Here is a 27,461-nt window from a genome sequence, read left to right as displayed (position 1 = left end):
CCTTTTTTCCCCCCCTTTTTTTCCCCCCCTTTTTTTCCCCCCCCTTTTTTTCCCCCCCCCTTTTTTTCCCCCCCTTTTTTTCCCCCCCTTTTTTTCCCCCCCTTTTTTTCCCTCCCTTTTTTTCCCCCCCTTTTTTCCCCCCCCTTTTTTCCCCCCCCTTCCCCCCCCCTTTTTCCTCCCCGTTCTCCCCCCTTTTCCCCCCCTCTTCCCCCCCTTTTCTCCCCCCTCCCCCCCCTTCCCCCCCTTCCCCCCCTTCCCCCCCTTTCCCTCCCTTTCCCTCCCTTTTCTCCCCTTTTCTCCCCTTTTCTCCCCTTTTCTCCCTTTTCTCCCCTTTTCTCCCCTTTTCTCCCCCTTTTCTCCCCTTTTCTCCCCTTTTCTCCCCTTTTCTCCCCTTTTCTCCCCTTTTCTCCCCTTTTCTCCCCCCTTTTCTCCCCTCTTTTCTCCCCTCTTTTCTCCCCCCTTTTCCCTTTCCCCCCTTTCCCCCCCTTTCCTTCCTTTCCTTCCTTCCCCCTCTTTTCCCTCTTTTCAACTAAAAGCATCTTGTCCCTGCAAAAACCAGGACTGAGGGAAACCGGGGCCGAAGGTGATTTCTCAACCTCTGCTATTTGCTGACTTGTAAAACTCCCTTTTTCGAACTTCTCCCATCTTTTTCCATCTTTTTTTTTTTTTTTTTTTGCGGAGCCCGACCCGGCTCTTTTATTTCCTTTGGGATCCCGTTGGCGGCGTTATTAAAGTTATTAAAAGAGCGTTATCAACAGCGCGGTGCTCGAGAGGCGAGAGGGGAAGAGGAAGAAGGTTTTACCGCGCGGGATTTCTGCTCAGTTGGGTGAAGAGAAAAGGTTCTTTCCCCTTGTTGGCGCTTTAATCGCGGTGCTTGGAAGGAGCCAAACTGAGCCCCTGCGATTTGGGAGTGAAGGTCAGTGCCTTAGATTGCTAACTTTGCAGCACGGAGTCGGATTTGCCCTGGAATCTCCCTGTCCTGATGAATTAATGGTTTTTCCGGGTGTGTAATAACGGCGGCGAACAGGAGATCTGTTCGAGTTTGTTCATTCACGGGAATAAATTCATTAGGAGAAGCGGTTCCTCCCCATCCCTTCTTTAAAAGGCGCCTGCTGATTCCCTTCCTGGGACAACTCGAGTCCAAACCATATTTTTCTCTTAGAGGAAGTATTTTTACTTCTCTCGGATCATCTTCTCGCCAAGCGGAGATTTCACGCAGGAGGGATTTCTTCCTGTTCGCTGCAAAACCTGGAATAATTTGGGAATTCCCTTTGCTCGGCTCCGATTTGCGCAGGATCTGGGCCTGCTGTGAGCCATCCCACCGGATTTCAGAGCCATCCTCTCGTGCTGGGGATTTCCCGGTGTCAGACGGGGATTAAACTGGTCCCTTCTTGCCAAATTTGGGGGAGCGGGGGCTGCGCTTGGCTGAGGGTGGGGAAGGGAAGTTGGTGGCTCCGCTGCTTCCAAACCTGGTGTCCTCAGAGATTGTAGAATCATGGAATTGTCCAGGTTGGAGGGGACCTTTCAGATTAGCGAGTCCAACCATCAACCCAACCCTGCCCAAACCACCACTAACCCATGTCCCTCAGCACCACGTCTGCCCAGCTTTTAAATACCTCCAGGGATGGCAATTCCACCACTTCCCTGGGCAGTTCCAATGTTTAAGAACCCTTTGGGTGAAGGAATTTTTCCTAATATCCTTTATTTTCATAGAGAGGGCTGTCAGTATTTGCTTGGGTCAGGGTATCCTTATTTCCCTGGCATGTTGATTGTCGGCTCTTGGAGAGCGGGATCCCAGACAGGCGAGGATGGAGGAGCAGAAGAACGACGTGGGAAGCTCAGGGCTTTGTTGGGATGTTTGGGAAAGGATGAGGGAAAAGCTCACACAGTCTCGGAGAGGAGAGATGGATCGGGAGGAACTTCACACCCTGCCGAGGAGTGGGATGGGGATGCTGCGAGCACGAGTTTGTTAATTTACAGGAATAAATTAATTAGTAGAAGTGATTCCTTTCTACTCCATCCCTTCTGTAAAAGGTGTCTGCTGATTCCCTTCCTGGGGGAACACATCTTCGAACCATGTTTTCCTCTTAGAGTGAAATATTTTTTCCTCAAGTGTCTCGAATATGGTCTCTGAGTGTCCTCAAGATGGACCTGTCCCACTTCAAGAAGGTCATCTCTGTCCTGGTTTGTGTTAGAACATCTGGGGAATGGATTTGGTGGTGCCCAGGACCCATCCTGGGAGACCTTGGAGGCCAAAAGCATGGGATGCCAGGGGGAGATGGAGGAGAAGGAGCTTAGTTTGGTCTGTCCATAGTGTTGGGAGTGGGTTTGGTGGTGCTCAGAACCCATCCTGGGAGAGCTCGGAGGCTGAGAGTGTGGGATGCCGGGGTCAGATGGAGGGGAAGGAGCTCAGCTTGGTCTTTCCATAGCGTTGGGAGTGGGTTTGGTGGTGCCCAGGGGAGCTCGGAGGCTGAGAGTGTGGGATGCCGGGGTCAGATGGAGGGGAAGGAGCTCAGCTTGGTCTTTCCATAGCGTTGGGAGTGGGTTTGGTGGTGCCCAGGGGAGCTCGGAGGCTGAGAGTGTGGGATGCCGGGGGCAGATGGAGGGGAAGGAGCTCAGCTTGGTCTTTCCGTAGCGTTGGGAGTGTTTACCCAGAGCATTTTGTGTTTTGTATCAAAGGCAAAGGAGGGAGTTGAAAGCGCCTGACCCTTGGCTGGCATCCTGCTAGAAAACCTTACCTTCCTCCCCGCCGACCAGCTCGCGTCAGGGAAACAGTTACGACAGAGCTCAGCTATTCGGGATCCCGCTCTCTCTCGGCTAATTTATGAGATAAGGGCTTGTTAAAGAATGTATATGGGGGAAGATGTGCAGAGCAGGGCTGGGGGGGGCAGGGGAGGGGGGCGGCTGAGCAGGGACAAGGCGAGGAATGGAGAAAGAGCAGCCAACGCTGAGAGTCTGGAGGATTTTTTGGGGGGGGTTGAATTGTAGGTGGGTTCGGCAGAAAGGGCCGGATTTCAGTTGAAGGGCAGGAGGGTTCTGCGAAACGAAGGACCTCAAACCATGTCACGGCGGCCAGAGCCCTCGGGGAGCGTCTGTCTGTCGGGTGGCCGTGTGTCCCCTCCGTGCTGCTGGAAGCCGGGGGGTGTCCCCCCCGGAGCTGGGGGCCGGCAAGCGAGCGCCGGGTGTTTTATCAGGGAGGCAGCGAGGGTGTTTGTGTTAGCGGAGGGTTTTTCCCTTAGGAGTTGCCTATATCCATGTGTTCATGGGATCGGTTACCGTCTTGGTGATTTTTATTCCCTATTCCGGTGTATTTGAGTAGGAAATGCCGCCTCGCAGCCCTGCAGGGAAGGGGTCTGGGCCGTTGCCCCCTTTTTTTTTCCTTGGATGAAGAAATACAAAACGATGGGGTTGAGGCAGAGAACCGGACCCAGGGCCCACGGTTTGGTTTGGTTTGGTTTGGTTTGGTTTGCACCCAGTTGTAAGGGATGGGTCTCTGTGTGCCTGCAGGAGGATTTGGCGCTGGATGGGAACGAGCTGAGAGGGATCTCAGTGATAAAACTTCCAGTGATGTGAAACAGGGAAGCCACGAGCTTAAGGGAAGAGGAATAATAATGGTTTCTCTTCAGAGCTGGCTGGTACCTCGTGGTGGGGCGAAGCGTTCCCGCGCTGGAAGGGCGCTGGTGGTGCTGGCGACCCCGCATCTCGCTGGGGTTGTGCTGAACTTGGAATTTCTGCCGGGCAGGAGGTCGGAGGGTTGCGAAAAAGAGTTGCAGGGGAACAAGGGACCTCTTGGGGGGGTCTCCTTGGCTGCTTAGGGGGTGTGGAGGGGGGAGAGCGGTGGTTTCTTGAGGCTGGAAGCCCCGGGAGCGGGAAGGGCAGGAGGACAGCAGAGCAGAGGACGTGGTGTCTGGAGGGCAGAAGCCGCACACGCGTTTTTGGGCACATTTAGGTACGTTTTTAGGCACCTGGGCTTGACATATATGAATTAGATGAAAAAAAGGTTTGGGAGCTGGGCTTCCCCCTGTGCCTGTCCGGTGGCTGGCTGGCCCTTAGTCCCTGCATCCCCCAAAAGCATCTCCGAGCTCCGACGCTGGGCTGGGAGAGACTTTCCTGTCCCACCTCCCCGGAGCCGCTTGATGTGGCAGAGGGAAAGGGCCAGGGAAAAGCCGTGGAGAACCTCGGGCTGCGGGCGAAGAACCCGGCGTGGTCTCTGCTCAACCTGGGGAGCAGCGGGGCCGGGGGAAGCGGTGGCTTTGCAGGGTGACAGCCCCTGCGGGTCCTGGCTGGTGCCGTGGGGAAGGTAAGAGGCTTTGCGGGGAGCGCTTTTTTGCTGGCCGGAGGGAGCCCGTGACAGAATGGTCCTGGGGAACCTGGTACAGCACAAACACATGACCATCCCTCCTGGTAATCCCCTCGGCAAGACCCAAATCCCAGCGCGTAGCAGCAGCCTCCCAGCCTCCTCCCTCGCCCTCCCACTCTATTCCTCCCCCAGGGAATAGAAAAACCAGCAGGCAGCAGCCCCGGGATCTGGAGGAGCTGAGTTTAGGCAGCAATAATGACGGAGGGAGAGAGCAGGGAGGCATCGGGAGCTTGATGTCCGCTCTCACCATGCTCAGGATGCGCTGGATCCGAGCAGGTAACAGCACCGATTCCCCCCCACCCTCCCACGGCTCGGCTTGCTTTTCTCCTCTGCTTCTCCATCTCTCTTTCCAATGTGACTCTTTTCTGGTCCACCTCTCTCTGCCCACTATTTCAAGCCTCTCCTGCCCACCCGGCTTGGTGCCTACATCTGGTCAGCGTGTCTTCAACAGGAGCAGGTACCGTGAGGATGCTGGGGAGCCCAGCTCCATCCTCGGGCCTCCACAGAGAAGGGCAGAGAGAAAAGTCACAGAATGGTTTGGGTTGGAAGGGACCTTTAAGATCATCCAGTTCCATGATGGGGGGACACCTCCCACCACACCAGGTTGCTCCAAGCCCCCTCCAACCTGGCCTTGAACCCCTCCAGGGATGGGGCAGCCACAGCTTCTCTGGGCAACCTGGGCCAGGCTCTCACCACCCTCACAGCAAAGAAGTTCTTCCCCACATCTCAGCTCAATCTCCCCTCTGTCAGTGTCAAACCCTTCCCCCTCCTCCTAGGGCTCCCCTCCCTGATCCAGAGTCCCTCCCCAGCTTTCCTGGAGCCCCTTGAGGGACTAGAAGGGGCTCTAAGGTCTCCCCGGAGCCTTCTCTTCTCCAGGCTGAACCCCCCCAACTCTCTCAGCCTGTCCTCCCAGCAGAGGGGCTCCAGCCCTCCCAGCATCTCCCTGGCCTCCTCTGGCCCTGCTCCAACAGGTCCATGTCCTTCTGCTGTTGGTGGCCCCAGAGCTGGAGGCAGCACTGGGGGGGGGTCTCCCCAGAGCGGAGCAGAGGGGCAGAACCCCCTTCCCTGGAGCTCATCACCAGCATCTCCAGCACTTGGCTGAGGCCCAGGGGACATTCTTGGGGACAGGGGGAAGCTGCCACCTCCATCCTAGCAGGACCAGCAGCAGGAGGTTCCCAGAGTCTTCAGCCAAAGCCTTGTCCTCGTTTGCTCCTCAGGGCCAGGCTGGTGCAGAACAATCTGCCACCTCCAGCGTGTTCCTGAGACTCTGCTGGTGTTTCCAGTTTTGGGCCCCTCATGCCAAGAAAGACATTGAAGGGCTGGAGTGTTTCCAGAGAAGGGCAACGGAGCTGGTGAGGGGTCTGGAGCAGAAGTGTTGTGAGGAGCGGCTGAGGGAGCTGGGGGTGTTCAGCCTGGAGAAAAGGAGGCTGAGGGGAGACCTTCTCGCTCTCTCCAACTCCCTGAAAGGAGGGTGTAGCCAGGGGGGGTCAGTCTCTTCTCCCAAGGAACAGGTGATGGGACAAGAGGAAATGGCCTCAAGTTGCACCAGGGGAGGTTTAGGATGGATATTGGGAAAAATGTTTACACTGGGAGGGTTATGAAGCCTTGGAATGGGCTGCCCAGGGAAGTGGTGGAGTCCCCATCCCTGGAGAGATTTGAAACACGGGTTGACATGGTGCTTAGTGACATGGTTTAGTGATGGGTTTTATCAGAGTTAGGTTGATGGTTGGACTAGATGATCTTAAAGGTCCCTTCCAACCCAGACAATTCTGATTCTGTGATTCCCTGGGGTCTGTCCTTTCTCTCCACGCTTTCCCCCAAACCTCCTCTTCCCTGGGTGGGAAAAGGACGGGAGGCATCCAGATGGAGTCAGGCCAGGAGGGTGGATCCCTGCAGGTGTGCGATAAGGGCTGGGTTGTGATTCAGAAGGAGCGAGGTGAAGCACACACCCGCCAAGGCTTCCTCGGGGACGGGAGAGCGGTACTTTGCCCGTCTCCTGGTTAATGTGTCCTCCACAGGTCGGTGTCCTGGGAGCCAGGCCTGGACACGGACCAAGAAAGAGGTGTGGGAGGGAGGTGGCAAGGGGAAAGAGGTGGGTTTGGAAGGGAGTTGTGCTGGAGGTGTGACCAGGGTGATGGAAATGGGCACGTTGGTGACTCAGAGATCCGGTTGTCCCGCCTGCTCCCTGTGCCCAGGGCTGGGGTTGCGCAAGGGCTGCTGCCTGCAGGGACGTGAGGAAGAGATGCCAGTGAAGGAGGAGCACTGTTGGGACAATAAACTGGGAACAAAATGGCTCTTGGGCATGGATAGCCTGGAGAGAGCTGGACATTGAGCTGTGACAGGACCAGTTTGGCCAGCAGGACTGGGACAGTGGTGGTCCCCTGTACTGGGCACTGGAGAGGCCCCACCTCAGGGGCTGTGTCCAGTTTTGGGACTTTCATGACAGGAGGGACATTGAGGTGCTGGAGCGTGTCCAGAGAAGGGCAACGGAGCTGGTGAGGGGTCTGGAGCACAAGTCTTGTGGGGAGAGGCTGAGGGAGCTGGGGGCGTTCAGCCTGGAGAAAAGGAGGCTGAGGGGAGACCTTCTCGCTCTCTACAACTCCCTGAAAGGAGGGTGTAGCCAGGGGGGGTCGGTCTCTTCTCCCAAGGAACAGGTGATGGGACAAGAGGAAATGGCCTCAAGTAGCGCCAGGGGAGGTTTAGGATGGATATTGGGAAAAATGTTTACACTGAAAGGGTTGTCCAGCCTTGGAATGGGCTGCCCAGGGAAGTGGTGGAGTCCCCATCCCTGGAGGTATTTAAAAGCCGGGCAGACGTGGTGCTGAGGGACATGGGTTAGTGGTGGTTTGGGCAGGGTTGGGTTGATGGTTGGACTCAATGATCTTAAAGGTCCCTTCCAACCCAGACAATTCTAGGATTCCATGATTGCCTCTAGAAATGCCACCCCACCTGAGTGGTGCATTGGGAAGTTGCTTTCTGCCTCCTGTCCTAGTTCAGTGGTGGTCTTCTTGCTTTTCTACGTTCACCCCGTTTTCTGCCCCGCTGTCATTCCTTGCCCATGGCCACTTAGCGAGAAATAAACCCAGAAGAGGCTTTTCAAAGCAGGAAGAGAGATGGGGCCCTGCTGGACTTGCCCTCTTTTGGTGGGGGACCCTGTGGATTCCTCCTGGTGTGACAAGACCTGAGTGATCTGGAGCTGGGAGGGTGCCAGGCTGTGGCCAACGATCCCTGGGCCACCAGCAGCTCTGCAGGTCCCTGCCCTTCCTCTGTGCTGCCCAGAGAAGGTCCTAGACCATGTTTTGGTGTCCCTGCCCGGGGATTCCCTTGCCTGGGGATGGCATTTCTCCGGCAGAGCTTGCTGGGTAACCCCCGTGCCTCTTCCCAGTTGCACTGCTGGTTGGACTTGGACTTTGCACCCTCCGATAAGAACCCCAGTAAGCTGAAGGTGTCTGAGGAATGATTAACTCGCCCCATGCATTGCCAGAGGACAGGGGAGCAGCTGGGACTGGAGACACAAACAGGAACAGGCTTTTGTGGCTTTTGGGCCCGAGCTGGTGCTTGCCAGATACCACTCCCACGCACCAGCTCATGGGGCGGCATCCTCCAGGAGAAGAGGACCCACACCGTGACCTCCTTGGTGCTTTCCAGGCAGATACCAGAATGAAGGATGGATGTGAGGGATGAGTTGTGTCAGATCTGCAGGGGAGGTGCAGAGTCCAGTGGAGGATAGTGCTGGTGTGGAGGGAAAAGAGGCGCTCTTAGAGAGTGGATTGCTTTGGACACCACCCTTGGCCATCTGGAGGTTCCCGCTTGATGGTTTCATGGGTATGAGCAACAAGAGAAGCTCAACATGAGCTGGCAATGTGTGCTGGCAACCCAGAAAGTCCCCTGCACCCTGGGCTGCATCCCCAGCAGCGTGGCCAGCAGGACAAGGGGGGTGGATTCTGCCCTTGGTGAGAACCCCCCACCCCAGTGCTGCCTCCAGCTCTGGGGCCACCAACAGCAGAAGGACATGGACCTGTTGGAGCAGGGCCAGAGGAGGCCAGGGAGATGCTGGGAGGGCTGGAGCCCCTCTGCTGTGAGGACAGGCTGAGAGAGTTGGGGGGGTTCAGCCTGGAGAAGAGAAGGCTCCGGGGAGACCTTCGATCCACTTCCAGTCCCTCAAGGGGCTCCAGGAAAGCTGGGGAGGGACTCTTGATGAGGGAGTGGAGCCCTAGGAGGAGGGGGAAGGGTTTGACACTGAAAGAGGGGAGATGGAGATGAGATGTGGGGAAGAACTTCTTTGCTGTGAGGGTGGTGAGAGCCTGACCCAGGTTGCCCCGAGAAGCTGTGGCTGCCCCATCCTTGGAGGGATTCAAGGCCAGATTGGGAGGTGTCCTTGCCCATGGCAGGGGGGTTGGAAATGAATGATCTTCAAGGTCCCTTCCAACCCAAACCATTCTGTGATTCTGTGTAGAAGACACAGGTTTTCAGAAGAGTTGGAGGCCCAATTCCTACAAGCACTGTCTGCTTGGATGGTAAGGACCAAAGAGCATGACGAGCCGTTCTTGTTTGCCTCCTGGAGAGGTGGACGCAAGAAACAGCATCCGTTCAACTTAGTTTGGAATACGAAGATTCACTTAGTTTGTGCCTGACAGTACTTATTAATCAACGACTGTCATTTATGGCTTTTAATCCCCGTGTGCCTGATCACAGCTGAGTGCTAGAAATCTAGAGGAACAGGAAACCAAACAACTTATCAGCCGGCTCGATCTTGGCTTATCTCTTCTGTTATGACAAGTGATGGTTACAGACATCGATTCAATAGAGCACTAAAAAGGGCGCTTTGACTTTATTGGAAATGAAACACCTGCTTAAGTAAAGCAAAAGCTTAAAAACTGTGCATTATAAGGGCTATCAAGCCATTTCGTAGTCGGTTGTTTGCTGATAATAGAATCAATGCTCTACTCAGTGTAAGGACAGAAATGGGCTTTTTCTTTCCTGATGAGGTCCCTTCCAAATCAAAATCTGAGGTCAAGGAGAAGTTCTGGGTAGGAGGGAGCAGGAGGACCATCTTCCCTCCCTCCTCTCTGCTTTAATTTGGTCTTTGGGAAGGGGTGTTGGAGAGGTGGATGGTGAGGAGTTCTCACATCCAGCACGGTGGAACGTGTAGTGAAGAGAGAGAGGTGATAAATGATGTTTCAAAACTCACCTCATTGGTGTTGAGGGGCTGAAGGGACACAAGAAACGTCATTGTGGGGACCTACAGGCTGGGGACGGGCTTCACAGCCCAGAATGAGAAGTTTGGGTGCTGGTGTGCAGGGGCTTGGGAAAAGGAACCAGTCAAAAGTCAACCCAGCCCAACACAATGGTCTTGTGGAACATCAAGGTAGGGACCTTTCCTACTCCCCTGCTTTTAGATACAGGTGCTGTGGCTCTGTTCCACTCAGGAGGCATCTGTGGATGCAACAGATCATGGGTGATCACTGACGGAGATTTTGACCATGAATTTTCGGCACTTAATTTAGTCAAGGCGCAGATTTGTAGGTGATCACAACATCGGGTCGCATTTGGCTTGGAAAGAGATGAGGATGGTACCGGTGACAGCGAGCTGTCACGTGTAGTACGGTTGGTACCAGGCACCACGAATATTTGCCGCCACTGGTGCAGAGCAAGGAGGACAGGAGGACATACGTCAGGAGGACGTAACACATAGGCTGGAGTGCTTTCAGTTGGTGCTCTGAAGGAGAGAAGTTGTGGGGTTTACTGGGCTTTTTTGTGCGGTTTTGGAAACCAAACCACACTGAAAATGAGCTTTGAGAACTAGATAGTAGGAATGGGATGGAGAAAGTTGGTGTGATGTCTCCTTGTTTTGGTTGTTGGTTTAAGGCTTTTGTTTTAATGCAGAAGAGCCATGTTAAGTCTTTTTCTTTTTTTTTTTTTTGCTGTTTCACAAACTGTATAGCCCTCAATAAACCCAGAGGCTTTGCGTCAACGAGCGGTTGGGACGCCTCGTATTGTTAAGGCGTTTCTCCTCATTGCTGGTCCAAACCTCTTTGGGCTGGTAGCAGGAGACCGGCCAAGTCTTTCTGGTCCAGGTGAAGCATGGAAGAGTGGAGAGATGAGATGAGCCTCCCCACGTAAGGGGGATGTCTAAGGGCCACCTGGGATAAAGTGACCTCTCCTCTCTGTTCTCATCCCCGTTGCTCCTCTCTTCTCACTTGCAGTGGCAGCAGGTCTTTCAATAAAATTACCTTCTGATTGTCCCTACTTTGACAGTATCATTTCTTAAAATAGAGATGCTTAACTGAGCTCTGGGTTAGAAGGAACTATGAAATCTTGTAGCCTGACCCACTCAACAGCCTTGAGCAGTGCAACCTCCAGCTGAAACTGTGGAGAAATAATAGGTTTGGTGGGTTTTTTTTACAGCCACCGGGAATTTGTTTATGAGATTGAGGTTGACATCTTAGCTTTGTCAGGAGAACTGTGGGGCTTCTCATCAGGTGTGGTCATGGGTTTGTGTTTCATCTGTTAAAAAAACCCAAACCCAACCAACCAAAAACCCCACAGCTCTGGTTTGGGGCTTTTTCAGGAAGGAATATGTCATGTTGAACTGTGAGAAACTGGTCAGTCTTTGCCCTTGGCTCAGCCCTGAGCATCTGTATGGGCTGAGGACTTCTCTGAGGGACTGGAGAAGTCAAAGTCAGGTCTGTGTGCTCTTTTCTGAAGGGGTAAGCTCTTCCAGACATAACAGTCTGCAGATGTGGACATCACCACCATTTTACAGTATGAATCCAGGCAGTTCCCTGCTGCTCTGCCTCTGTCAGCCCTTTGTGTAATGGACTGCTACAATTTTGGGGCAAGATCCATCTTTTCCTTTCCTGTAGTCAAGCGACTACACAGGAACAAGAGGCCAGCAATCTTGGGAATTTCTTTTGGCCCACGTTGGCAGAGATCATAGAATCAAGGAATGGTTTGGGTTGGAAGGGACCTTAAAGATCACCCAGTGCCACCCCCTGCCCTGGGCAGGGACACCTCCCACCGGACCAGGTTGCTCCAAGCCCCATCCAACCTGGCCTTGAACCCCTCCAGGGATGGGGCAGCCACAGCTTCTCTGGGCAACCTGGTCTTCCCATTTGAAGACACAGTTGGGTGAAAGAGTTCCAGAAGACTCACTGACCACCCAGAGGGAGGTGCATCAACTTGAAAGTCCCGTTTAATTCAGCTCTAGACCTAAGGCATAAGCGCTAACATACTTCACTGTAGCATTGCGTTGCTCTTCCCATGCCTTGTATGTGTGAGAAGAATTCTAGGAGAGACCCAGGAGTCTGCAGAAGGGAAAAGTGACTTCTCTATTGTGACAGACCCCAATTCGCACCATGAACCTCCAAAAGAAGCGGAGTGGAGGTCTAGCAGGGGATGGATCCTGGCTGCAGGGTAGACCCATGCTGTTCCAAAGGGGTCTGTCCCAAAAGAAAGGAAAATGGGGGAAATAAAGTTTAGAAAACTTCAGCTCTGAGGTTAAAGAATGGTCTGTCACTTGTGTGTCCAGTGGGAGCGGGATGGTGGAGTTCCCCTTCCATGGACAATTTGTGATTTATGGAGTTGAGGTAACAGGCTGTGAATGGGTTTGGCCAATAGAACTCTCCTGGAAGGGTCAGTGAACTACACTGGGAATAAGGGAAGAGAAAAATACTGTTTAAAGTGTTCCTGAACTGCTGAAAACCCTAAATCAGCTTCTAATCACTGAAACCCTTGTCTCAATGATCTTTAAGGTCCCTTCCAACCCGAACCATTCTGTGATGATTCTATGATTGATTCTAGTGATGTTGGAGAACCTGAGGGACAGTCAAACAGTGGTTGTGCTTTTCTGTGCTGAGAAGGTTTGGGTTTGTCTCCCTGAGCTTCTCCCATCTGTTGAGACACCATCGGCTGCCTCTGTGTTGTGTTGGATTCAGAGCGCTGTGGGCTCTACAACTAGGGGAGGCCTCCAAGATACCCGAGAGGTAGAATTACTCCTACAGCATCACTTTGAGAGTAATTTTTTTATGTTTTCCAAAAGAAGGTGACCAGTAATGGTAATTTTCATATTTATTGGAGTCAGACACGAGGGCCTTGGGTCTGCTGGGGCTGAGCTTTGTAAGTGTGGAGGAGCAGATGGTCCCTGACCTGCCTGTTTTTCTGGAAACCCAGGCTTTTTTCTCCGTTTCCGATGAAGTCAGATGAACTGCTGGGGTTCAGCTGAGCTGGAGCTGTGGCTCTCATTTTTGGGGAAAGCAAAAGATGCATCTGGGATAAAAATAACTCCAAACAGCTATTCAAAGGGAGAAAGGCAGCCTCCCGGCTCTGACAGATGCTGGGGTGGCGATGGGAAGCAATAGCACGGGGGCCACGGAGATGCTGGGAGGGCTGGAGCCCCTCTGCTGTGAGGACAGGCTGAGAGAGTTGGGGGGGTTCAGCCTGGAGAAGAGAAGGCTCCGGAGAGACCTTCGAGCCCCTTCCAGTCCCTCAAGGGGCTCCAGGAAAGCTGGGGAGGGACTCTGGATGAGGGAGGGGAGCCCTAGGAGGAGGGGGAAGGGTTTGACACTGAAAGAGGGGAGATTGAGATGAGATGTGGGGAAGAACTTCTTTGCTGTGAGGGTGGGGAGAGCCTGGCCCAGGTTGCCCAGAGAAGCTGTGGCTGCCCCATCCCTGGAGGGGTTCAAGGCCAGGTTGGAGGGGGCTTGGAGCAACCTGCTCTGGTGGGAGGTGTCCCCCATCATGGAACTGGATGGTCTTTAAGGTCCCTTCCAATCCAAACCATTCTATGACTCTGTGATTGTTGTGCACAGGCTGGGAACAGTCGTGGGAGACAGATGATGTCAATCTGATGGTTGTCAGGACCGGAAGAGTTGGCTGATGGATCAGGGACTTGGTTGATGGACCACAGGGTTGACTGATGGACCAGAGAGTTGGCCAGTGAGAGGTTGTGGTTAGAAGAGAGCGAATGGCCCAGCTGAGAAATCCTTGTGCCATTAAGCCCAGGGAGCACTGGTGGTGAGTGGGGATAAGAAAGGGAGCATCCAGGTGGGTCTCCGAGGAGGGCAGCCGGGCTTGGAGGAGCATGTGGCTGTGGCATCATTGCCCCAGTGGAAGTGACGAAGGTCCAGACACACGAGACAGAGCTGCACAGAGCGAGCTGGGAATGAATGACCTTCTGCTGGTCTGGACAGAAGGCTCTAAGAGCCTCTTTTACTCTGTTGATCTAATGACTCATAAAATTTGTGTAATTTCCTTGCCTTCCCACTATTCCCTCATAACTCAGCTCTTTGTCACAGTTCTGGCTGGCAGCGAGACAGATATTTTTTCAGCTCAGGGACCGCCCGCTGCTTTCTCCAGCAGGTGCTTTAGGATCGTGTGGTCTTTGCACTGGTGGAAGGAGCTGGGGGAGCAGGCGGGATGCTTCTTGCTGCCTGTTATCCTCCTTGCCGGAGGGAGCAGAAGGAGGATGGCTCCCTGTCCAGGCTGGGTACCAGGGGAGGGCTCGTGATTTAGAAGGTCCCTGACCTTCCCCACGCATCTCTTCTGTGCTCAGTCATTCATGAGAAGGTCTTACCCATCATCATCACAGAATTGTAGGGGTTGGAAGGGACCTCTGGAGACCATCCAGTCCAAGCCCCTGCCAGAGCAGGGTCACCCAGAGCAGGTCCCACAGGAACCTATCCAGGAGGGTTTGGAATATCTCCAGAGAAGGAGACTCCACCACCTCTCTGGGCAACCTGTTCCAGGGCTCTGCCACCCTCAAAGTAAAGAAGTTTTTCCTCATGTTGAGATGGAATTTCCCGTGTTCCAGTTTGTGTCCGATGCCCCTTGTCTTGTCACTGGGCACCACTGAGAAGAGTCTGGCCCCATCATCTTGCCCCCCACCCTTTAGCTGTTGCTCAGCATCGATGAGATCCCCTCTCAGTCTGCTCTTCTGCAGCTGGACAGCCCCAAGTCCCTCAGCCTTTCCTCATCAGGGAGATGCTCCAGTCCCTTGATTCATCTCTGTAGCCTCCAATGGACTCTCTCCAGCAGTTCCCTGTCCTTTTTGAACCGGGGAGCCCAGAACTGGTCCCAGTGCTCCAGATGAGGCCTCACCAGGGCAGAGCAGAGCGGGAGAATAACCTCCCTTGACGTGCTGGCCACGCTCTTCTTGATGCACCCCAGGAGACCACTGGTCTTCTTGGCCACAAGGGCACATTGCTGGCCCATGGGCAACTTGTTGTTCTCCACAACATCCATCCCTTGTGCTTCTGTGCCCTCAGCTCAGTCTGTGAGGTTTATCTGCCTTTGGGTACATCTCACCCTTGGTATTTGAATCCCTTTGTATAATGAATGGAGATGACCCGTTGTGTGCATGAAGAACCCAAGGAGATGTTCTGCTGTGGGAATGTGTGCAGTCAGTGCCTCCCACCACCCCGAGCCTGGGGTGACCTCCTCGTCCTCCCCACCCAGCATGTCCTGGAACAGCGTGCCAGAACATCCCTCTGGGGTTGTACTGCTCCAGACACGCTGCTGGCTTTGAAGCCAGACCCAGACCAGAGGGAGAACTTGCTGGGTGGATGGGATCCAAGTGGCACGTTTGGTATCTGCTTTGTATTGTCTGCTAAGCGTTTGCTAAATCCCTGGCGCAGGAGCCATGTTCTGCTGCAGGAGACAGCTCAGGGTTAGTCAGAAAATGTAAACAACAAAAGAAATAACCCCATTTTCAGTCTGAAAACCTATGTGGAAATAGCGGTAATCCCTAGGGACTTTTTTTTTTTTAAAGTAATTATTTTAATTGCATCGTTACTTGTTATTTATTGTGGGTGGCTGGAGGAGCTCGACTTAGCTCAGGAGAAGGCAAAGCATGAAGGTGAGGGAGCTGGTCCACAAAAACCTCGTTGGAAAGTGACTTTCTTGGAGCAGAGGGCTCTTTGGTCTGGTATTTTGGGGTTTGGAGATACATCGTGTAAACTAAGGTGAGGAGCTGGAGGGTGTGGAAATGGATTGTGTGGCCCTTTCCTCCTGAGATGAATTAATGAGCTGAAGTCTAATTCAGAGTTGCATCTGTCCGAAGGATGTGTCCTCTACAGTGAGGACTTCTGGGTTTGCGTGGGGGACACCCTGAAAATTCTGAAAGAGGGGAGATTGGGATGAGATCTGGGGAAGAAATTCTTTGCTGTGAGGGTGGTGAGAGCCTGGCCCAGGTTGCCCAGAGAAGCTGTGGCTGCCCCATCCCTGGAGGGGTTCAAGGCCAGGTTGGAGGAGGCTTTGAGCAACCTGGTGTGGTGGGAGGTGTCCCCCCCATCCTGGAACTGGATGATCTTTAAGGTCTCTTCCAACCCAAACCATTCTATGATTCTAAGAAGGAAAAGCCCGATGACCTGACAGCGTCAGGTTGCACTCAAGTAGGGATGGCCCTCCCCAAGCCCTGGCCAATGTCCCATCGAGATAAATCGCTCTGCTTTTTTCAGCACGGTCTCCTCTGGAGGCCATCCAGGCTCCTGGACAGGAGAGACCTTGTTGCCTCCCAGTTAGAAGGGAGGAACAAGGCACCCGATCTGGACACGGTGTTCCAGGCAATGCTTGGCTGCCATAGAGGTTTGTGTTCCGTTGCTGTTTGATTATTAATCTTCCTGCCCTAAGGATTGTTTTGGGCTGGAAGGGGGTTTCCAGGAGAGGCAGCTCCAAGCCCCTGAGTCCTCCCATGTGTAGGGTGTCTGTGGCTTCCAAACTGGCCTGAAAGTGGTCTCCGGAGAATCTCCTGGATCACCGGAGTTTCATAAGAGCCTGGAAAAGGAGGTGCAAGCCCATCAGCGTTGGTGGCCCTTCACTGCCACCGTGGTGACAGGGACCTCGTGCGCATCTATAGGTCTTACCCTATAGATCAGGGGGCTGTGCTGGAAAAAAGCCTTTCCCCATTCCTGTCTTCCTCTTGGGCTGGGGAGTGGAGGTGTGTTATGGTTTGAGGACCCCACAATAATTTATTGTCGTTTGGACAATTATTCTCTCACCTGATGAACCCTCCCCACCCAGGAAGGGGAACTGGGGTAAAATCAAGGAAACCCAATGGTTGAAATATAAACAGATTTAATAGAATAAGACTAAATAATTAGCATTAATAGCACTAAAAACCCAATATTGATCCTGATATCAATATAATATACACCAGGACTATCCCCAGCCCGTTCTATCCCAGGAAGCTGGTCCCTCCCGGCAGGGACAGCCGGTGTGGGACCCTGCAAGCGCTGTGGCTTCGGGAGGAAGGGAAGGGCTCAGGGCTCTGGCACCGGGGCAAGGAGTTCTCTGGACCCACCTCCATCAAGGGAGAGAGAGAACTCCTCAGCAAACTTCCTAATTTCTATTGAATGTGCCGTTCGTGGTATGAAATAACTCCGTTGGCTCAAGTGCCCGGCTCTTGTTCCTCCCTGTCCCCACACCTGGTGAGCTCCAAAACACCGAGACCTTGAATCCTACACCCCGGAGCTGGCCATAAAGTAAATATTTTCACCAATTCAGATACCAGAGTCTTCTAAAAATGGGGTTTTCCCTATCATTAGAAGAGACCTTACTGAAAGATAAATTTATCCTGTGTCACTCATACCAGGAGAAGGTGCAAGGCTGGCAGAGGTTGCCTCCTGCAGTGGTCCCGACCTCAGGAGGTCATGAAGTGGCCTTCTCTGGTCCTGTTGTCCCCCCCTGCCAGCCCTCCACCACCCTCAGCCCAGAGAGGGAGATAACGGCGTTGTCCCTCCGCGGGCCTCCAAACAAACGGGGCAATGTGCCCCCCTGGGCGGGCACCTTGGACCCCGCCAAATGGCCACGCTTGTGTGGGTGCTGCTGTTCCTGCCATCTTAGGGCCATGAATGGACAAGCGGGGCATTGAGGGCTGCGGGGACAGGCACAAACGCTCCACTGTGTCCCCTCTCACACCTTCCCCTCCTCCTCCTCAGCCCCCATGCCCAGAGGACAATGGCTCCATCCATGCCAAGGTTCACAGCTGGCAAGGGCGGAGGAGAGGCCAGAGACAAGGGTGGAGAGTCGGAAGGGGAAGGGACTCGGGGAGGGACAAGGACGAGGGGAGATGGGACATGGTGGGGAATTCGAGAGGGGCTGGAAGAGGAGAAGGTGCGGAGAAGGCAGGGGGAAGGAGGGAGGAGAAGGAAGAGGGCTCAGGAAGGTTTGGGATGGCGGATGGGGCTGGGTCATGTCTTCTGCATGGAGCTGCCCACCGTTTCCCACGGGGCTCCCCGAGGGATGTGCCCATGCCCTGCTGTGGCTCTTGGGATGTCTCCCACCACACACCTTGTCCTCTCCGAGGCATGGGAGAAGGAGAGAGGGCATTATCATAGAATTACAGAATGGTTTGGGTTGGAAGGGACCTTAAAGATCATCCAGTTCCATGATGGAGGGACACCTCCCACCAGACCAGGTTGCTCAAAGCCTCCTCCAACCTGGCCTTCAACCCCTCCAGGGATGGGGCAGTCACAGCTTCCCTGGGCTTCTCTTATCTCTCTATTTATACACCTATCCAGGGTATAGATACTGGCTTGGATCCCCTTCCTGCTCCTACATCAGGAATATCAACACTGCTCAGCAGGTATGAGAGCCATGATGGGCCACATTAGGTGTTAGAGACACTTCCCAGCTTGTCCCAAGGCCCTTTTGTCAGATATTTTCTTCCGTGCATGTAAGCTAAGGAGTTGTGGGCCTGCATGAGTGCAGAAGGAGCTTTCCTGAGGAGGTGGAGATGCTGCTGGGAATGGTGCTGCTGAGTCTGGACAGTGGGCTGCAGGGTGGCCGTGGTTTGGTTGTGGTTTGCTCTTCAGCCAGGTTGTTGCTCCAGGGTCTTCCTGGTCCCTGGAGACCCTGTAACACCTTTTCTCACAGTGGTAAATCTGGGGTCTTGGCTAAATCCCACCAGTCCTGTATCTCCATTCCTTCTCCAGTCCTGCATCTGCATCTCACCCGAGCTGGCATGGGATGGTTTCTCCTCTCAGGAGCAAGGGATTGCAGTGGGGTGAGACGTGGGGGAGGGACGGGAGCTCACCAAAAATGGGATGGGAGCTGCCAGGGAGGAGGAGGGTCTGATATGGCCAGGCTGGGTGCAGTCCTGGCCTCTCCATGGAGGAGGTGTTGGGTCTATATTCAAAGCACGTATGTGACACCCAAATTAAGGTCCCTGGAGCCCCCAGGTTCTGGGTAATGCCCAAATTCTCACAAACCTCCATCTCCTTAGCCCTGAGTTTTGTGTTTTTCCCCAGGATCTTGCCCCATGGACCCCCAGAGCTCAACCTTGGCTGTGTTTCTGGTGTGACTTTGGATCTTGGAGGTTCTGCTCCAGCATGAATGGAGGATGCATGAGCTGCCCCATGGCTTTGGGCCATCCTTGGTGATGGGCTGGCAGGGGGGATGTCCCCAGGGATGGGACACAAGGGTGGTGGCTCTATCTCTGCGTTGATTGAGATGGTCCCACCTTTTGTGATGGGAGGGAGCACGTGTGTGGGGGAAGGGTGTCCTAATTCTTCTGAAACTCCTCAGTGATGGTGTTTAGGAGTGAAGGTCCCTGAAGTCAAGCTGTTGCCTGTATTGACATCACAGAGATGTTTCCCACACTGGAAACCCCCACAGGCTGTGCTGGGGCGGGGGGGGGGATGTGAAGGAAGAAGATGGAGGGGGCTGGCGTGAGGAGGGGCTCACCCCATGGAGGAACGCTCAGGGAGAGGGTCTGGGGGCCCCTCTCAGAGCCTCAGGCAGCCGGGGCTTCGCTCCGGGGTGGTCCCGACAGGGCTTTGGGGGAGACGGAGGAGTGGTCTGGCCTGGCGTCCCACTCAGGTTACAGGAACCCCTTTTTGCTGGGAGTGACTGGTTATCGTTACAGTCAGGTAATAAAGAGTATTAATTAAGGAGGAATGCCGGGCCAGTATCTGGGGGGAGGTGGGGGCTGCAGGGTCGCCGTCCTTCCTGCTGGAGGGGATCTTTCCGCCGGCTTTGTACCCTCTGGGCAGCCCAGTGTTGGGCATGTGGAGCGATGGAGAGATGGTCCCTCTGTCCCTTATGCGAGGAGCTGTGTCCCTGTGGGTGGCTCTTCCTCGTTAGCAGCCAAGTCTCTGAGCAGGGACAGGATTTTCATAGAATCATAGACTGGTTTGCGTTGGAAGGGACCTTAAAGCCCATCCAGTTCCAGGATGGGGGGACACCTCCCACCAGACCAGGTTGCTCCAAGCCCCCTCCAACCTGGCCTTCAACCCCTCCAGGGATGGGGCAGCCACAGCTTCTCTGGGCAAGGGGTCTCACCACCCTCACAGCAGAAGTTCTTCCCCACATCTCATCTCAATCTCCCCTCTTTCAGTGTCAAACCCTTCCCCCTCCTCCTAGGGCTCCCCTCCCTCATCCAGAGTCCCTCCCCAGCTTTCCTGGGGCCCCTTTAGGGACTGGAAGGGGCTCTAAGGTCTCCCCGGAGCCTTCTCTTCTCCAGGCTGAACCCCCCCAACTCTCTCAGCCTGTCTTCATTTTGTCGTGGCCCCTTGCTGTGTCCCGCCGCAGGCAGGACAGGGGGGATGCTGTCTCCATCCAGAATGAAGCAGGGCTGTCACACTGGATGCTCCTCAGGCGCTGCCTGTCATCCTGCTGATGGAGATGGAGAAGCAGGGCTGAAGCCGAGTGTCTGAAGCTGAAGCTTTGAAGCCCTGCAGCTCCCTGGGCTTAGGTGGTGTTTGGTTTGCCAGCCACGGCACGGATTCCTGGTGCTCGCGGCCAGGCCGGCGGCCAATCCACCAGGAGCGAAGGATAAACAAGGGAGGAAGCCGAAGGGGGTGCTGAGTAGCGCGAGGCCCTGGGAATGTGCCGATGCGGCAGCCGCCGATTGCACAACCCCTCTTGCACGGCCACAGGAACGTGCTCTGCACTGGGGATCTGCTCTTCACAACGGTGTGGTGGGCTTCTGAGCTTCGCTGTGTCCTACCACATCATGGCTGGTGGGCCTTCGTGCCTAGCATGGAGTTGTTCTGCTCAGCTGTGTGTCCCACCGATGGAGCCGCTGGAAGAGGGAACGCTGCACCTTCCCATGTAGGATCATCAGCCAGGGGCTCCTGGGGCCTTCTGGTCCTGTTCCACCATGGACCTGCTGGATATTTTGGGTTTGCCACCCTGTTCAGCGGTGGTTTGGTCACTGGGGTGTTTTGTGCCTCAGTTTCCCCATAAGCACCCTGCCCTAATGCGCTTTGTGTAGGGAGGGCACCAAGTGGAGCTCCTTGGGCTGGTGGCTGTAACCAGCTGAAGGACCATCCCAAAAGCCACGGGCTCCCCAGCCGCCTGTGCTGTGCCACCAGCACCACCTCTGTAAGCCTCCTGTCCCCGCTGTGCCGTGCCTGATGGCTCCCCGAGCCACCTGCCCTTTGCACCCAGGTTTCAGGTGAAGGTTTCCACACAGCGGGGTGAGGGACCTGGCCCGTCTGTAGGTCAAGGACATCAAAGCAAAAGGCTGGTGGCATTATCTCCCACGGGCTGCTCCCTCTCCTGGGCAGTTCCTGGCGCGTCCCTCAGTTTGAAGGCAGCTCAGCAGGGTTCCTCCAAAGCCCTGGGACCGCAGATGCTTGTCCTCATCCCGGCCGTGGTGGCTTCTGTGGTACCAGGGTCTAGGGCTTTCAGTTCGTCTTAATCGTGGTTATCTTCTCGCCACCTTCCACAGCCCTCGGGTCAGAGCACGGTGCTTCATTTGTAAGGAAACGCTTGAAACCCACAACAAAAATTCACCCTCTGGTACGTGGTCTTGGTGCCCCAGGGAGGTTCTGGGCTTGGCAGAGCTTCTCCTCTTCCTCCTCATCACCGCTGTCCCCCCGCACCTCAACCCTTCGCTGATGTTCCCCAGCCCGTGAAGACGGTTGACCTCCTTGTCATCTCCGGGTTCCCACATCTGGTTCTCGTTAGCGGGTCCCAGGATGAAGTTCTTCAGCTCCCTCCCTTCCTCCCACCCCCAGGTGACCCAGGCGGGATTACGGGCGATTAGAAGACAGGCAACAGGGCAAGAAGAGTTGGGGGAGGGACCGTTATAAATAGAAATACCATAAACTTATCAGCCTATCACTTGAGGTAAATTCTGCTTTTAATCTCTCAGACCTGTAAATATGACGACCGGCGGGGGCCGGGCTCCGTTAACCCTTTCAGAGCCCCGTGGCCCATCTCTGATGGCCGGGACCCCCTGAAAACAGGACCAGGGTGAGGGGGGTAGCCAAGTTCTTGAGCCGAGAGGGCGTCACCAGGAGGGACGAGCTGGCAGCCCCACGCCGTGGGAGCAGGGAAGGGGGGGACGGGACGGTGGGGCAGGAAGCACCTCCGTTTGGATGTCAGTGGTGTTTGGAGGGTTTGGGGAAGGCAGAGAAAACCAGTCCAAACATTGGGATTCCTGACATTCTCACACGTACGGGGGCCTCCGCTCACGAGGAGGGTGCCGCGGGTTTAACATCTTCTTGTTCTCCAGGCAAAGTTTACTTTTTTGGGGGGATCTCCTCGAGCCTTTGGGGAGGGAGGGGTGAGAAAGCAGAGCAGGTGGAGGGGTGTGAGAGCGGGGTGGCAATGCCGGGGGGCAGGGGGGGCCAAGAGGAGGATGGGACGCAGGGACCCGGCAGGTTTGGGAGTTTCTTTGCAGCGGTTGGGAAGTAGAAGGCTGTCCTGGAAGAGTTTTGCCCCAAGGAGTCTGCGCGGGGAGGTCAGTGTGGTAGAAATGGCTGAATTACTCAGTCCTGGTACCCTCTTGCCCTGGGATGTTTGTTGAGAGGGAGCACTAATTAGCTGTCTTGGGAGATGTTGACCTTTGGGTGCCGGCAGCACCTCTCCCTTGGCTGGTTCCTCTGGGCTGGAAGGCAGAATTCATCCTGCTGAGCTCTGGGGACATCAAAGGGTGACAAGACCTCCTGTGTTCTCTTTGAGGCTGGTGCAGAGTCGTGGCTGTAGGCAGGGGATGCTGTTTTTCCTGGGGGGACAGAGTGAACAAGGGGCATCTCAGAGCTTCCCGGGGCTCCTCCATCTCTCTCTCACTGGTACAAGGAGATGTTGGCGGGGGGGGGGTCCATCTCCTGCTGAGCTTCCCAAGGTCCCTCCTCAGTGGGTTCTTGCTCCCTCCTAATCCCCACTTGGGAGGGGGGAGGGAGCATTGTTAGTGTCATGAGGAGCTCGTGACTCAAATGGAGAAGTATTAGCTTTTAATTAATCACCTAAGCTGGCTTTTGGTAAGAGCCCAGCCTGCATGGAAGCTCCAGGCGGTGGGACATTCCGTTTTTTTGCCAGCGAGACCCACTGCCCTGACACCCCCCCTTTCGCCCAGCGCAAGTGACTCTGTCCCCAAGCAGAGGAAAACCCTTTATTTTTTATTTTATTCTATCCAGGCCAGGCTGGATGGGGCTTTGAGCAACCTGGTCTGGTGGGAGGTGTCCCTGCCCAGGGCAGGGGGTGGGACTGGATGGTCTTTAAGGTCCCTTCCAACCCAAACCGTTCTATGATTCTGTGATTTTCAGTGCCCCTTTCCATGGCACATGCGCGGCCACGGCTGTTATCACCCCTCAGCAGCACAACTGACGCACCTCTCGCGTCACGGTGCTTATCTCCTCCTTCGCCCGGGTCTCTTCCGAGGGCTCCTGAAGGTGACTTTTAAGACAAGGTAGCAAAGAAATAGGAAAACCCAGCACACCGCTGTCTATTGAGGGCCTCCTGTCCTTTCTGGGTAGATCATTGGCTCCTCTTCAACCATGGAGAAGCTCCTGGGGTTTGGCGGTGTGAGGGAAACCCACTGGGATCAAACATCTTGAGAACTTTTCTTGAACAGGCTCAGTAGCTTGTGGAAAGGCAGCAAAATTGGTGAAGTGCCTTTTTTTTTTTTTTTCCTTCTTTGACCCTGGGTCCCACCCCTGGAGCTTGGGATGGAGGCAAATTTTCTGGTAGCTTTTTGTGGCAGCTCCTCACAAGACTTGTTCTCCAGACCCCTCACCAGCTTCATTGTCCTTCTCTGGACACGCTCCAGCACCTCAATGTCTTTCTTGTAGTTTCACCCCTAACTCAAAGCAGGACAATGGCATGGTTGCTACCATGTCACTGCAGCTTCAGGAGAGGAGGTGGCTGTCACAAAGGAGTCCCCCTGTGCTGACCTGGGGTCTGCAGCTGTAGAAGCGAGGTGCTGGCACCGCTCGAGACCTCGTAGGCTCTGGTGCCCCTTCCTCTTCTCGCCTCGATGGCAGCAGCATCATGTGTCCCTGCTCCAGATACATCCTTCCATGTTCAAGGCCAGGTTGGACAGGGCTTTGAGCAACCTGGTCTAATGGGAGGTGTCCCTGCCCAGGGCAGGGGGTTGGAACTGGATGGTCTTTAAGGTCTCTTCCAACCCAAATCACTCTATGGGAGAGCATCACCACCTTCTCCCCCAAGTCCCCCGGGTGCACAAAGGGTTAGGTGACTCCCAAGTGAATGGCTACCTGTTTTTTTCCCCCTCTAGCCAGGGTTACCAAGGGAGACGTCCCTCCATCTGTGCACACGCCCTGTCCGTTTGGCAGAATTCCTGGCTGGATTTATTTCTGCCGATTTGCTTGTCTTGGTATGAAAGGGATTTGCAGAGGGGAGAGCTGCAATTGGCCAGCGTTGGGCTGAAAACCCCCCGTTCTGGGGTTTGCGGTTCAGCGGTTGACCTTTCCCCAAGCGCATGGAGGGGGGAGAGGCAAGGGGTCAGGGTCTTCTCCTGGGTGAGGGACGTTGTACTTCAACGTGGAGCCCATGGGGTCTTTCAGGAAGGGCCGTCTTCATTATCTGAGCTCGGGGAGGAGGGGTGGAGGGAGGAGCTGGGTCTTCTCTTCCATTTTCTTGGCAGTGTCTTTGGCACCGAGGGCTGGCACCCACCCCAGAGGGCTGTGGACTCCCACTTCAGAGAGACAGATAAAGAAAGCACTTTCTGTCAACAAAACCCAGCCCCAGCTTCCCCAGAACGGGAGAGGGGAGGAGGAGGAGCCCTCCGGGAGAAAGGAGAGGGAAGTCCACCTCTTGCTGAAGGAGGGAAGATGGAGGAGGGCTCCTTGTGGGGTTGGGAGCTGATCCAGAGCTGTCATGGAGAAATTCCAGCGAGGAGAGGGTCCAAAAGGAAGGAAACCAGCTTTCCCGGAGCACCCCCTGAGCCCACCAGCTCTGTGGGGATCGCTCCCTCCTGCGTGGAACCCCTCCATCAGCCCCACCAAGGCCGGCAGCTCCCAAAGCTGACAAAGCTCTCGCAGGCCACGTCAGCGTATTGGTGGTGGTGGTTGGGCAAGACCTGGCTCTGGTGCTCTGTGGAGCCGTGGGTCTTGCATAGCTCAGGCTTGACCCCACGGTCTCCCTTCTCCCACATCTCCTGAGCCTGGTCCTCAGGAAGCCCGTGTGTCACACAGCTCAAACGTGGCTCAAAAACTGCTGTGGACAAACCCCACTTGGGTGTCCAACTTCCCGGGTAGTACCACCACCATGGTTTGTTCCACGTGCCCCATCTCTGTCTGGTTTTACACTGGGAGTGGACAGATGGCAGTCCTCAAGCTGAAGGATCTGCTGATCTCCTCAGATCAGTGTCTTGACTCCGCAAAGGTCCGGTGGCTTTTCTGACCTGCGAACAAGGGCCTTTCGTGTCCTTCTCAGGGCTCACGCTTCCCCTTCCTCTTCCCCTTGCAGGCCACGACATTAATGGAGCTCTGGAACCATCCAACATTGACACCAGCATCCTGGAAGAGTACATCAGCAAGGAGGACTCACCAGATATGTAAGTGCTTCCCTTTCTCGGCAGCAGGAACAGCCTTCCTTGTTGTTTTCTGTGGAGGGACATTGAGCAATTTCCAGCCCTGCAATTCAAGGAATTGTTTGGAAATCACTGCACACCCTGGATGTGCCTCTGTCCCTCTCAAAGTCCTCCTTTATTGCTCTTTGCTCCTTTACTCCTTTCCAGTTCTTCCTCCTGTCTCTTCCTGCCTCCTTGCCTTTGAATTTCCCCCGTCTCTTCTGCCCCCTCAAGACTTTTCCTTAATTTGAGCCATGGGAAAGCAAGGTCTGGGAGCATGGCGTGGAAGATTAAATCCCCAGCAGGACACAAGTGTGGAGAAGGGCAGGGTCTGCCTGTGTGCTGGCGAAGCTGGGGGGAGCAGACGTAGGTAGCAACCAGGGTGATCTGGGCTGCAGGGTGGGAGCAGGACCTTGGGGCTGAGGTGACAAAGTGGCTTCCCCCGTGCTGGTCTGTGAGCTGAAGGAAGGTGGGCAGATCCTGCTGCCTTCACAAGCTTTGAGGCTGGTGTCCTGGCCACCTTTACAGCTCCACAGGTGGATTTTGCACCCTTGAGGTTGGACCAGTCCCACCAACCCAGGTGATGGACCTGCCTCCCTGTACGCTCCTGCTGGTGCCACCACAATGCTGCCTGTTTTGCTGTTTTCCGGGTGTTCCGCAGCAGCCGAGTGGCTCCGTCCCCACTGCCAGGGAGGGGGAGGGTGGGCAGAAAGCGCCGTCTCCCTGTCCCTCTGCTGAGGTTGTCCCCCTTCTCTCTCCCAGCTGTTTCCCCGACATCCCCGCTTCAGCCAGCTACACGCACCCCCAGCCCTCCAGCTCAACCACCATCAATGCGCCTCTTGCCAGCTCCATCACCAATGTGACCAACCCTTCTTCCAGCGGTTCCCTCCACCTTCCTCCCCCGGGCAGCCAGATCCCAATCCGACATGGTCCTCTTCTGGCCAACCCTTGCGGACCCAGCTACGGTGCTCACCTCAACTGCAATAACAACAATGGCATGGTGGTGCCCAAGGGCTACCTTGGCAGCCACTGCCTAAACAGCGTGGTCCCTCCAATCAAATCAGAGCCCAAGGCCTCCTACGCACCTGGGTAAGTGCGGGTTGGGGTGGCAGAAGAAGGGCAAGTGGTGGGACAAGTGCTCCTCCAGGCTGGTGGGGCCTGGAGGGTTGGTAGAGTTTTTCCCATTGGGCCTTTACTCCAGAGCGTCGCTCTGTATTAAGCCCTCACTTCTCAGAGAGGTGCTTTTTTTTTTTTTCACAAATGAAAGGTCCTGAAGTTTCCAGAGAGGTTTTTTGGTAGATCTTGTCTGTAGGCATGGAGTTGGAGAGGCTCAGTGATGTCCCCTCATGTCTGCAGGTAGTGGTAGAGCCACTGGCTCTGGGTGACCAGGATATCGATGCTGCACATCTACGAGTGCCTGATGGGATAATATTGTAGCATTGTACTTTTTCTTTTTAAGAAGGAAGAGGCACGGAATAAACTTGAACAAGACAAAGTTCAGTCTCCAAAATGTTCCCATGACTATCCCAGGGGAAGGTGTTGACCAAGTTGGGCAGAGACATGTGCTCCTCTTGGTCTGACATTGTAGTGACTCCACTCAAAAGGAGAAAAAGGCAGTGTCTGAGCTGGATTTGTGCTCATTTGCAACAAGCTCTGGATGCCCTGGTGAAGAGGAAGAGGATGAACCAGGTTTTAGTATCACTGAAGGACTCAACTGGACAATTAGCCCTGGCAGGAGAAAAGGTGTGGTTCCTGCTCTCTGGGAACAGGAAGAGGCATGAAGGGAATGACCCCGGCAGTCTGGGAGAGTGCAGGGACGTGGCAGCTGCCATCTGCGGTGGCCAAAGGGACAGAGACCGTGTCAGTAGAGAGCATTTTGGTAGGCCCAGCACGCTGAGAGGGTATGGTCCTACGGTGGTGTCTGGGGTAGGAGCTGGAACTCATAAAGCTTTAGTGCCTGGAGACCCAAAGGGAAGAATACGTCTGGTCTTCTCCTCCTCATTGCACATCTCTGGTCCATGCTGTTCTCCCCCAGCCACAGAACCATAGAATGGTTAGAGTTGGAAGGGACCTTAAAGATTATTGAGTTCTTCAAGGGACACCTCCCACCAGACCAGGTTGCTCCAAGCCCCGTCCAACCTGGCCTTAAACCCCTCCAGGGATGGGGCAGCCACAGCTTCTCTGGGAAAAAGTCACAGGGGAGTGGAACAAGAAGATGATCTGGAGCTGGAGAGATGAAAATCAAAGCGTGCAGCGGCTTATTCATCAGCCGGAGGCCGTGGCAGTTGGCCATAGTTGTACCAGGAGGAGCTATGCCGTGGTCCAACCTGGAGCACGGGT

General features: G+C 54.8%; 1 protein-coding gene across 1 annotated transcript in view; it reads left to right on the top strand.

Annotated features, from left to right (window-relative positions):
- MYRF (myelin regulatory factor) overlaps positions 1–27,461 on the top strand; it is a 62,408-nt gene that overhangs the window by 2,327 nt on the left and 32,620 nt on the right. Inside the window, exons 2-3 of the mRNA XM_074148690.1 lie at positions 25,019–25,106; positions 25,884–26,210. Of these exons, the coding sequence (XP_074004791.1) occupies positions 25,019–25,106; positions 25,884–26,210 (415 nt within the window). The remainder of the gene's footprint in view (positions 1–25,018; positions 25,107–25,883; positions 26,211–27,461) is intronic.

The sequence above is a fragment of the Numenius arquata genome, chromosome 6, assembly GCF_964106895.1.
Source record: "Numenius arquata chromosome 6, bNumArq3.hap1.1, whole genome shotgun sequence".
NCBI classification, from domain to species: domain Eukaryota; kingdom Metazoa; phylum Chordata; class Aves; order Charadriiformes; family Scolopacidae; genus Numenius; species Numenius arquata.
This window is presented reverse-complemented; position numbering and strand designations above follow the sequence as displayed.